The sequence below is a fragment of the Liolophura sinensis genome, chromosome 13, assembly GCF_032854445.1.
Source record: "Liolophura sinensis isolate JHLJ2023 chromosome 13, CUHK_Ljap_v2, whole genome shotgun sequence".
NCBI classification, from domain to species: Eukaryota; Metazoa; Mollusca; class Polyplacophora; order Chitonida; family Chitonidae; genus Liolophura; species Liolophura sinensis.
This window is the reverse complement of record NC_088307.1, coordinates 15320512-15333171: the sequence shown is the minus strand read 5'-3', so window position 1 is coordinate 15333171 and position 12660 is coordinate 15320512. Positions and strand designations below refer to the sequence as shown.

Sequence of the window (12660 nt, the reverse complement as noted above, 5' to 3'; positions counted from 1 at the left end):
AGTTCATTGTCTTTTCTTGTCAGCCAATGTTGCCATGAAAATATGGCCAGTTCACTGTGTTTTCTTTTCAGCCAATATGTCATTGTGAAAATATGGTCTATTCATTGTCTTTTCTTGTCAGCTAATATGTCATTGTGAATATATGGCCAGTTCACTGTGTTTTCTTTTCAGCCAATATGTCATTGTGAAAATATGGCCAGTCCATTGTCTTTTCTTGTCAGCTAATATGTCATTGTGAAAATATGGCCAGTTCACTGTGTTTTCTTTTCAGCCAATATGTCATTGTGAAAATATGGCCAGTTCATTGTCTTTTTCTTGTCAGCTAATATGTCATTGTGAAAATATGGCCAGTTCACTGTGTTTTCTTTTCAACCAATATGTCATTGTGAAAATATGGCCAGTTCATTGTCTTTTTCTTGTCAGCTAATATGTCATTGTGAAAATATGGCCAGTCCATTGTCTTTTTTGTCCAGTTCATTGTGTATTCTTGTCAGCTAATATGTCATTGTCAGTCAATCCATCATACAGTCAGTATCTGCTATCAGCTCCTGATCTAATCAACCAGTCAGGTAGTCATGCAGAATGTTGGCTAACTCAAATGCCCCTGGGAAGTAGATTTCCTTCAGTGAGACATATACCAAACCTAGATACTTATCACAGGTAAAGACCTTGATGAATGGCTGATTTCTTTGTTGATGTGTACAGATAGGTCATTATGTATTGATATATTCAGATCTTTATCAGTCAAGGGAAATACCTGGTTCCACTTCTGCTCGGCAGTAAGGGCTATTAAAAAACAAATGTTCTTGGGTCACATACATGCTTGAACATAATTGAAAAAAATTCATTATAGGAATTTCGTACAGTAGATGTGCCATGTAAGGGAAATACCAACTCGGCATTTTCTCATGTCCGTTGCTGCATGTGAAAGTTAACAATAACTGTGTTTAATACCTTGTGGAGCACTAATAAACATGCAGGTTATACTAAACTGATTCTATAACCACTGTATATTATGCGAATCCTATTAGATATAGGAGATGCACATATCTTGTGCACAGTGCATTGTGGATTTTAGCTATTTTTTTTTAAGTGGTCAGGTTATTGCATGTGGCTATTTACAGTGCCTTTATCCTATATTTCACATATTTATAGTGCCTTTATCCTATATTTCACATATTTACGGTTTCTATATTTCACATATTTACAGTGCCTTTATCCTATATTTCACATATTTACAGTGCCTTTATCCTATATTTCACATATTTACAGTGACTTTATCCCGTATTTCACATATTTACAGTGCCTTTATCCTAAATTTCACACATTTACAGTGCCTTTATTTCACATATTTACAGTGCCTGTATCCTATATTTCACATATTTACAGTGCCTTTATTTCACATATTTACAGTGCCTTTATTCTGTATTTCACATATTTACCGTGCCTTTTATGTTGCTGTTTTAACATTTTGCTGTTAGTTTATTGGTTTATAACTTTTCACGTGTAATTTTTGTGTCCCATTTCTCTTGTGTAACTATTCACCTTACTTAATATAATAAGGTGGGGAGATCATGTTTTGATTTGTTTCTTGCACTCGAAGCTTGCTTTAGTAGATAATTTGTCTGTGTTCACAGTTTGCAAAGAAAGATCACATTTGATTAATTCGGCATCTACAACATTAATTGCCACTACTTGTAAATTAATCCACTGTTTATCACCTTTGGCTGACTACACTATCTCTGATTTGGATGGTTTTAACAAACTGTTTATTCAGGCTTTCCACATATCTTTCCAGACAGCCACATGTCCTGCCTCAAAAGAAACACAGAAGAAAATAAAAAAAAGTTTTCTAAATAACATTGAGACTAGCCAACCTATATAAACCTTGCAGGATGCCACTGTGGGAAGATAATATTTCACACTGAAGCCACTGGGGTGACAGGTCCAGTCTCTTTTTCCCAGGGGACGGAGTTTGCCCATATCATAGGGGTGCCTGTAATATCTTCAGTCTGTTGTCTACTGGACATAGTGACTTTGTGTAAACTACTTACAGCTTATTGCAGCTGGAAAGAACATACAGTTTATGCTCCTGACCACAATATTCCTGTACTGCCACCAGTTGGAGTAGGAGGGAGGCTCATGAGTAGGGGGGTTCTACCCTTATCTAGGCCCCATTTGCATGTAACCGCTGAGCTGTATGTGGTGAGATTTTTGAAAAAAATTGAAATGCCTAGAGGGACATCATGTAATTCATATTTGTATAGAATATGGAATGTGAGAATTCAAGGAAATTAAATATTTTATGTCAAAAATTGGATTTCTGTAAATAAGTTTACATGTTATGCAGAAGTGGTAACAGACTGTGTCTTTGGAGGGGGTGGGGGTGGTAAGGATATCACACGTGTACTGGTACATACAGCTCTATCTCGGTTTACAAATTCGCATATTTTGTACCAATTAGGACTTTATTGAGTTCCAGGCAAAGCCTTTTTGAAATGTTTTGTTTTTGACACTCACATTTTATGTTCTTGAGAAAGTTCACTTTCTCAAGCGATATTTAGTAGCAGACAACAGTCTAGAGAATCAAGAGGCACTCTTGAATCCTGAAGATTAGGAACCTGGGATTAATTAACGGGAAGTCTTGGGCCTGGAAATGAACATCTTCTCTGTATTCTGTTGCCAAGGCAGTGGTCATCAGAGTACTCATCATCTGCTGACCAGTTGTCCAGAGCGATTAAGTACATTCAGGTGCAAGAGCTAACAGGTCTGCCATCATTACAACAAAGCATGGCTCATAAAGACTACCATTTAATTACAAACATTTAAAACATAACTTCATTTATTTATTTTTTTTTTTTTGTTATGTGTGTGTTGGTGAAAATCGCCAGAGGCCCATTAATTACAGAGGTGTGAAAAATGTAAAGAAATTGCCGGCAGTAGTTTCACCAAAGTACGACGTGTCAGTGTGCTTAACAAAATAGACCATGTCTAATGGTTAAATGTTGACTTTCTTTCGTGATTTTTGCTTCATTGGTTGGTTTTAAGTTATATGTTATGATTGTGCATTGAATAAAAATTTTAATTATGTTTGGAGTCGTGCTTTCTTTTATTATTCATTTAGTTTCGTGTCACGAAAGTTTATCAAATATGCTTTCGCTATTTTGACGTTCGTGACAGCAAGTGTCACATGCTGTTCGGTACAGTGATTGCCTGTGATAGCATATGTGGTGAAAAGATTTATACCATGTAAGGTAGCCTACATTCATGTATTTAACAACTCCAAATAATATTTAAGCTTACCTTACGGCAATTGAGTGCTTTGTTAGTCGCCAGAATGGTGAAAATAAAGAGTGTGGATGTTATCAGATGGCAGGTATGCCATTTGACCTTGACCCCAGTACTATACAGATGCAGGCATAAGCGCCCTTAAAAATTAGGTAATACGCTTGACAATTTGTGTGTACGCCTAAATTCCTGAAAGCTGTAACATGCATGCGAGATTTAAAGCAAACAATCCTGTCAAAATGGAAAGTAGATTTCCAAAGTTGTTTACATGTGCGACGCTCTCCACGACAGGTTAGTTTTGAGAAACTGAATGTTAAGGCAAAGGCTCATGTACCACTACCCACAGTTGTGGAGAATAACTATGGGGATTGTTGGACTTGTGACATTCTCGAGTGTTTGCCATTAAGAAGATGTAACAAGGGCTAAAAATGGTCATTTGGGTTTCTACACAGCAAGTTCTGCTGTTGTTCTGCATGAAATCATCCTAATATCGCTCCCAGTGTATGGTTTTAATTCTACACAGTGCTATGTTAAAGTGTCAACGAAGTTTCAGTTTCTAACATGAACATGGGTCCAGGATTTCTGAGGAGAGAAGCTAATGTAATGAAATACAATGTTCACAAGAACAGCTAGTGTTCACAAACACTTTAGATTTATACTATATTCTGCCAGTAAATAAAGCACAAATAATAAATTTTTGTCATCTAATGTAGGCCTAGGCCTACACTTGGATTTAGCAATGGATTCTATTTAAAGTCATGTCATAATGAGGTGGGGCCAGGTCCTCCATTACAGACAGAATAACTAGTAAGCCCTTTGTGGGTGGAGAAGACAAGTGCATTGTATTGGAAGACAACTGGTCATTAGTTAATAGAGAAATAAAAATAGAAGAAGAGCAATAGACCCATTTCACAGCCCTTGGGCTCTACTAAAAGTTAAAATACAGAAAAATAAGCAGATGTATTTTTGGATATTGTTTCCCAAAGTCCTTCTGATGGTCGTTCACTAATTTTTTATTTTCTCCTGCTTTACTATAATGTAATAATGTATTTAATTGTGGTAAAAGGTTACCATGGTACTTGTAATTACATGCTTTAATGTCACTGAAGACTTCTGCCAAGGGAATTAAACATCTTTAAGCAGCTGTCTTTATTCAGAATTTACAAGTCATTTGCCAGATGGTGCAGTCCTTGGAACTCTATATCAGAGGAAGTGGTCCTGGAAAATTTATTGTTCCACATTTTCTGCTTGGTAGGTTTACTTCAGTGTAATTGTTTTGCCAGTGTTTCACCACTTTGTGGGCAGTGAGTTAAAAACCATTTACCTGAACTGGAATTTGAAGAGTAAAATAAGGCCGCCAGCTGCTTTTGTAGTTACACTTTGCTAAACTGACCAAATTGTCATGGGAAAAATCCAATGGGATTTGGTTTGTGAGAAGTAATTTACCAAATTAAGGAATTGAAGATTGAAGCATATGATGCGCTTGTTATGTGAAATTGGCTGAAGTGCATTGCATTTTTCAATTTGTAAGTCTTGAAAACTGAGTACTAATTGTTTGGACAATTTCTTTAGCTTTGATTAGAGGATGTCACTGATAGTTTCTTTAGCAGTGGTGAACATAATATCATGTTTTGGCTTTGGTTTTCAGTTTTTATTATGAAAATAATAGAGAGTTTGAAATGAATGACTGGAGAACATCAAGGGAAATCAAGAGACATTCCCAAACTTTATAACAAAAATTAATTTATTTGTTTGGGGCGTCACGCCATGCTAAACAGTTTCACTAATACAATGGCGGAAGGAAACTGCGCAGAGCCAAGGGAAAGCCCATGGCCATAAGAGGTTGCTGGTAGATCTTTCCACAAACAGCAACCATGTAATCTCTTCTTTTGTACATAAAAAGTAAGAAAAATAGCTTGAAAGATGCTGATTGTATTGAAACCTGCCAGTTGTCATGTACTTGCGTATGAAGACAGTATAGTGTTGTTGACAAAAGCCAGGATGCTGGTGTCTTACAAGTCCAGGACAAAAGGTCATAGGGACAGCAGTTTTGTCACAGGAAAACAGGAATCTGTTCTCGTTAAAAAAAGAATGTACGACACACAAGCCTGGAGCCTGATAACATCTTAAAATCGCAGGCGCCCTCGTGTGCAGGACTGTGGTGTGCTGGGTTCCCCCCCTGAGGGGAGGGGGCAGAAGTGTGGCTGAGGACAAGTTTTGGATTGGGTTATATCGGAATCTGCTGCCACCCTAGATTGGAGTGACCTATGACCCAGACCTCCAGGGCCCCTAAGCCTGCCGCCTGGTGAAGATGTAAACCAATATCCATGGAACATGGTGTAAAATCCTGGAGTTTGGCTGTCAACTGCTCCCTCCTAGCCATCATCAGAGGGGTGGAATGTCAGTGATGAGGAAGGTTGCCATGACTACAGAGCCTGTTGACAAGGGACACCAGCCAGTGTAACCTCATCAATTTACTAGTTCAACATAAACTTTTAAGTTCTACCAGCTTCTCTGGTAAGCCCTTGTGGCTAGCATGTTGTTCCACTTAAATCCAGACTGGGACTGTCACTGCCAGAAGCCCCTGGAAGTTGAGTCAACCCACCAAGTCTTCAGCACAATTACCTAAATTTACCCTTGACAGATTTGAGGTATTCTTTTCGAGATTTCCTTCATTTGATTTGATGTCATATTTTTCTGTGAGGAATTATAGAGCGCACTGAGAGAAATATCTCCAGACAGTGTAAATATATGGAAGACAGCTTGAAATTGACTAGTTGTTGAGTCTATTTTAGGCAACTAGCTTTTTCAGGTATGAAAAAATATATAGGGCATATATATATATATAATACACTAGCTGCCATGTTCGATAAAACACATTCTTAATTAGAATTTTTAATATGTCGAGTTTTCTGTACACATGGTTGTGAGAAATATAAACTACAATATTTTCCACATAAACCTTGTAAAAATTCTTCATATGCAGACAAAATTTGAGATCTGAGAATTATTATTTGATTTTTATATCGTATTGACCCATTCAGTAAAATGCATAAATATGAAGGAGTCAGTGATGTGAAATCTTCAACACGAGAGACATTTATATAAGTAATACTGTAAACTTTGAAGACTGAAACACTGTAGACTTTTACAATTGTATGCATGATTACTGAAACAGCAACATATTCCATTAAATACCCCAGTTAAAGGCAGTTACAGGCAGTCTAAAAACTTAAGTCCAAAACCACATGGCTGAGAGTAGTTTATTGTTTCAGGCTTTATCCCTTACACAAAACTTAAGAGTTCTTCTTACCAACACACAATAGAAAACTCCCTAATGTATTAGGACCCATGGTCTACCCTCCCCTACACTGAACATCTTGTCAACTCCCCCAAGTTCTCCCCCCCCCCCGAAGCATTTTTTTTTGTCTGCTAAAGTGTCCCATTTCATGTGGACTTGTGTCTAAATTGGCTCTGAGTAACATGGCCTGTGTTATGACACAAGGTATAGAGAGTCGCCTGCTGCATGTCAGGTGACAAACGGGTGGGAGGAGCCATACATGTCAATCACTGTCAGAGATTTGGAAGAGAGTGAGAGTTCAAAACTTGCATTGATAACTTTTGCAGAAATATGGAGGTGCAAATACATTTTTGCTTCATGTAACTGGCATTCGAGCAATATTTGAAATCTAGAAGAAAGCAAACTATGAATATTTTAGTCATTTATCATTTACATGTAAGAGGGTAAATTTATACCTGGCTGTGTTTACATCTTGAAGAGAAGTAATGTCCCTTGTACAATATGTATGTACTGATATGTACATACACATCTCCAAAATCTTAAGCTTATTGGTGGATCAACAGAATTATAGCATTAATGGGCTACCGAATACTGTTCAACATGTAGAGCTAATGACATTAAAAATTAAGTATTCACATTGGAAAGTGACTTCATTATTTACACTTACTTATACTGTATATTCATTATTTACACTTACTTATACTGTATATATGACCACTAATCCATGACACTTGCCCTATGGTTTAAATTCCAGGTTGTGAAATAAAGTGTTTTGGAGGTGTGTGAAGGTGAGGCTAAATGATAATTGGTCCTGTATATCAAAATTCTCTGGAAGTAAAATTTTATTATTGCAACACTGACATGCTACGGATTGTGGCAGAGGTTCAAAACCAGTTGTGCCACATGACAACATAATTATTTCAAGAAAAATTTTCTCCACATTTTCATTCCACAAAAAATTTATGATTTATTCAGGACAACGAGTGTAATCAACCATCTACAATATAAACTCAGTAGTAAAGGTTAATTGTTGGTTAAATTGAAATGAAATCTAAGAGTATGAAATGGATGTAAATGAGTTTTTTTTCACCGATAGTGTAAAAGGTACATTGTACATCAAGATTATTAAGACGTTGAATTATTGGCCACCTGGATTAATTGAATTCTGTTTGTAGGAATTAAAGATTACTTAAATCAGTTACAGCTCACTGTGAGCTTAACATAGGTCCCATGGACACAAGTTATGAGTTTAACTTAGGTACCATGGAAATGAATATGAGTTTAACTTAGGTTCCATGGACACCAGCTATGAGTTTAACTTAGGTCCCATGGGTACGAGTTATGAGTTTAACTTAGGTCCCATGGACACGAGCTATGAGTTTAACTTAGGTTCCATGGACACGAGCCATGAGTTTAACTTAGGTCCCATGGAAATGAGTTATGAGTTTAACTTAGGTCCCATGGACACAAGCTATGAGTTTAACTTAGGTTCCATGGACACGAGCCATGAGTTTAACTTAGGTCCCATGGAAATGAGTTATGAGTTTAACTTAGGTCCCATGGACACAAGCTATGAGTTTAACTTAGATCCCTTGGACACCAGCTATGAGTTTAACTTAGGTCCCATGGACACCAGCTATGAGTTTAACTTAGGTCCCTTGGACACGAGCTGGTAACCGATGGAGTCGGTTAGCGCGCTAGCGCAGCGTGATGACCCAGGAGTCTCTCACCAATGCGGTCGCTGTGAGTTCAAGTCCAGCTCATGCTGGCTTCCTCTCCAGCCGTACGTGGGAAGGTCTGTCAGCAACCTGCGGATGGTCGTGGGTTTCCCCCTGGGCTGTGCCCGGTTTCCACCCACCATAATGCTGGCCGCCGTCGTATAAGTGAAATATTCTTGAGTACGGCGTAAATCACCAATCAAATAAATAAATAAATAAACACATTGATGGTAACTTAGATGAATTATAGGCTCCTTAGATGAAGTAAGGCTTTGCTGGCATGGAAAATAGATTAATTATACCTGAGATAATATTAAAGAACATGACTGTGCATTATAGTACATCTATATTTTCTGTTCAGAAATCTCACTCAGTGCTCTGACTTATCCCCACCTTATAGAGCCCCAGGGATAACCTAATCTCCACAGCTTCCTGCTTCATTATCATCTGACAGGGTTCAGTGGTCATTAACACCTTAATTAACTTTGCTGCCCATCTTTGGTCACTCATCGGTCACTTAACTCCAAGGGTCAGTGAAACTCCAAATTAATTCTGATCAGGTTGGTTGTTTAACTGTGTGCCTCGCTGATAGCCCCAGGGGAATCACAGGTGTGATGAGGTGGGGAAGCTAAAAGGTGCCATTAGTAACCCCTAGTAAATGGAAGGGGGGTGTTTTTAGTTCATTCTCTGTGTCAGAGTTTTTGGATCTACACAGATACTAATTATATATAGGCACAGTACTGTAGTCCTGCCTCCTCTTTGGGTCACAAAGCCACCTGGACACGAGTTAAAATTATAAATTTGGAAGGCATGTTCCCTTCCATTACTTTACAGTACAGGTAGCTGAAATTTTTTGTACAGTAACTTAACTAAAATTTAGGTTGTCAAGCAATATTTTTTTAAGTTATTTGAAATTTTGACTCAAGTCTAAGGTCGCTTGATGATCTCGGGGCCTGAGTGGCTTGATGATCTCAGGCCCCGAGATCATCAAGCGACCTTAGACTTTAGTCAAAATTTCAAATAACTTAAGAATTGTTATTTCTGATGTAAAAAAAAAAAAGTCAAAATATTGCTTGACAACCTAAATTCTGGGTAAGTTATTGTACAAAAAAAACAAAAAGAAGATGTACAGATATAGGATAACACTATTCCTAATAACTATAATTACATGTACCTGTGTCACCTTTTGAACATCTGCTGGTTTTGTTGTATTGTGTCTGTGATGAATGGCAGGTATGCAAAATTAGTACTGTACTTAATTAATACATAAATCTAAATGCTAATTTGTGAATCATTGAAATGAGCTGACTTTTTATCTAGGCAGAACTTTTTGATTTTGAAGACAACCAAAGAAAGACGTCTTCAGTTTTGACGATGTAGATTGGTTACCGTTTATCTCAAAGATATGTATCAAGTTATAACAGGGTTGGGGTTGGACTTCGTGAAGTGAGATAATATTAAATAAGTCTTTTGTGAGGAATTCTGTCTTACAAGAAGCCACAGTTTAAGTCTCCAGCTTTATTGACTGTTTCAATCATCCCCATATACCATGTCATGCAAGAGGAATAAATCATTTTGATATAGTGGAATTCTCAACCATCTCAAACTTTAAAATAATTTTGAGTTCTTCTTAGAGAAAACTCAATAAAAACGATTTTCTCCTATTTACACCTGTGTTGGACAGGATTTAGGCAGTGAATCTTTAATATTTCAGGCAGTTGTGTCTATGTTTTAACAATCTTAATGCCGGTAGGTCTACAGCTAAAAATGTTCCGTTGATGGGAAGCCATCAGGCATGGGATGATCAATATTGTCAATAGAGCCCACCTTACAATTCAAACATTCACAACCTAGTTCATCAGTTTTTTTTCAGTGTAGTATTAAGATGCTGAAGTTGCCAGAAGGTTGTTTGAATTTCTTGATAAAGCTGTCTTGAATTTTTAGCTGTAGCTAGATTCTTCAGCTAGGCTTGACTATACCTTGTGGTCAGTTGTGAATACTTGTCATGTATCTGTACATTTATAGCTAGACTCATCAGCTAGGCTTGACTATACCTTGTGGTCAGTTGTGAATACTTGTCATGTATCTATACAGTTATAGCTAGATTCTTCAGCCAGGCTTGACTATACCTTGTGGTCAGTTGTGAATACTTGTCATGTATCTGTACATTTATAGCTAGATTCATCAGCTAGGCTTGACTATACCTTGTGGTCAGTTGTGAATACTTGTCATGTATCTATACAGCTATAGCTAGATTCATCAGCTAGGCTTGACTATACCTTGTGGTCAGTTGTGAATACTTGTCATGTATCTGTACAGATATAGCTAGATTCTTCAGCCAGGCTTGACTATACCTTGTGGTCAGTTGTGAATACTTGTCATGTATCTGTACATTTATAGCTAGATTCATCAGCTAGGCTTGACTATACCTTGTGGTCAGTTGTGAATACTTGTCATGTATCTGTACATTTATAGCTAGACTCATCAGCTAGGCTTGACTATACCTTGTGGTCAGTTGTGAATACTTGTCATGTATCTGTACATTTATAGCTAGATTCATCAGCTAGGCTTGACTATACCTTGTGGTCAGTTGTGAATACTTGTCATGTATCTGTACATTTATAGCTAGATTCATCAGCTAGGCTTGACTATACCTTGTGGTCAGTTGTGAATACTTGTCATGTATCTGTACATTTATAGCTAGATTCATCAGCTAGGCTTGACTATACCTTGTGGTCAGTTGTGAATACTTGTCATGTATCTGTACATTTATAGCTAGACTCATCAGCTAGGCTTGACTATACCTTGTGGTCAGTTGTGAATACTTGTCATGTATCTGTACATTTATAGCTAGACTCATCAGCTAGGCTTGACTATACCTTGTGGTCAGTTGTGAATACTTGTCATGTATCTGTACATTTATAGCTAGATTCATCAGCTAGGCTTGACTATACCTTGTGGTCAGTTGTGAATACTTGTCATGTATCTGTACATTTATAGCTAGATTCATCAGCTAGGTTTGACTATACCTTGTGGTCAGTTCTGAATACTTGTCATGTATCTACACAGCTGTAGCTAGATTCTTCAATTGGGCTTGACCGTACCTTGTTGTCAGTTAGGAAGCATTGTCACCCTCTAAAGACACCTTCAAAACTGTTGTTTTCTACTTGCCTGCCAGAGCAAAAACTTGCCCAGGGGTCACGGAAAAATATGGTGTTATCTGATTCTGGAGAGAAAGTGGGGTTTTACAATCCAGTGAACTAGATGTATGATACAGTAACATCTGAAAAATCCCCATTTTTGCACCAGCTGGTCAGTGATACTCTTTGGTCAGTTTTAGACCTGTTGTCAAATTACCATATGATCAGTCTTGGGGCGTTATCTGCACTGTTTACTCCAGTTCACTTCTATCGTGACTGGACACAAGTTGAAGCATCAAAGCGAGAGAAGATTTAGTAGCCCACTTCTTAATTGGCCTTTCTTGGCTCTAGTCTTTGGTGCGATCTGGTAGTTTTTTTATTGGTCGCTGGCATTTGTTTTCTGCATGATGTATTCCGACAGAAGGATGTATTCATGCGAAAGCAGATGTAAAAGCATCAGTCAGAGTGTTTCAGGATTGCTAGTCACCATGCAGAATAATTGGCACTAGTTTTTAAGTGTAGATTGCTTTGAACTCTGCACTACTTTTGAAACTGATCAGTCTTTCTGAGGAATGACGATCTAGTAAAAACAGAAAGTTGAAAAAAATGAAATTATTTGCTTTTAAGGGCATAAAGGAGATGAGATTTGCTATCAAGTGAGATCTAATATAGTGGATTGTATTGGAACAAATACAGAATAATAGTACATGTATAATCATAAAGAAATGAAACAGTTGCCACTCATTGAATGGGTTGTTTTATTTTATATTCTGTAAGAGGTAGATCATTGTTTATGGGCCATGGGTGCATGGTGATGGTAAATGATTCATGTGCACAACATACGGTATAGTCTAGCAGTCTGTCTAAAAATTTAGTTTTTAATTAATGTGTTTCTTCATTAATTCTTATATTTTAATGAAACACGTATGATTTTTTTTTACCTTCTCTTCAGTCACAGCATGGGCCTGATTCCTACCAAGAGAAGTTTGGAGTTAGCCGACAAAGTCAACGCCTCTGCATTTTGCAGGTAGGTGTCCACGCATGTGCTGTTCTGTCTGTGTGAATGTGGAGCTGTACACCTGTACCAAACATGCAAACCGATCTCAGTGGCATGCTCCTAGCTCACCACTAGCAAGACTCTACCATTCCACTAGCATTCATCTGCTGATAGTTCAAAGGTCTCTGTAAGCAGCTACCAGTGGTCTTTGTATAT

At 37.6% G+C, this 12660-nt stretch overlaps 1 protein-coding gene across 1 annotated transcript in view; it reads left to right on the top strand.

Moving 5' to 3' along the window:
* The window catches only part of LOC135480559 (U3 small nucleolar ribonucleoprotein protein IMP3-like), a 58112-nt gene that overhangs the window by 38519 nt on the left and 6933 nt on the right, over nt 1-12660 (top strand). Inside the window, exon 3 of the mRNA XM_064760418.1 lies at nt 12400-12474. Coding sequence (XP_064616488.1) covers nt 12400-12474 — 75 coding nt within the window. The remainder of the gene's footprint in view (nt 1-12399; nt 12475-12660) is intronic.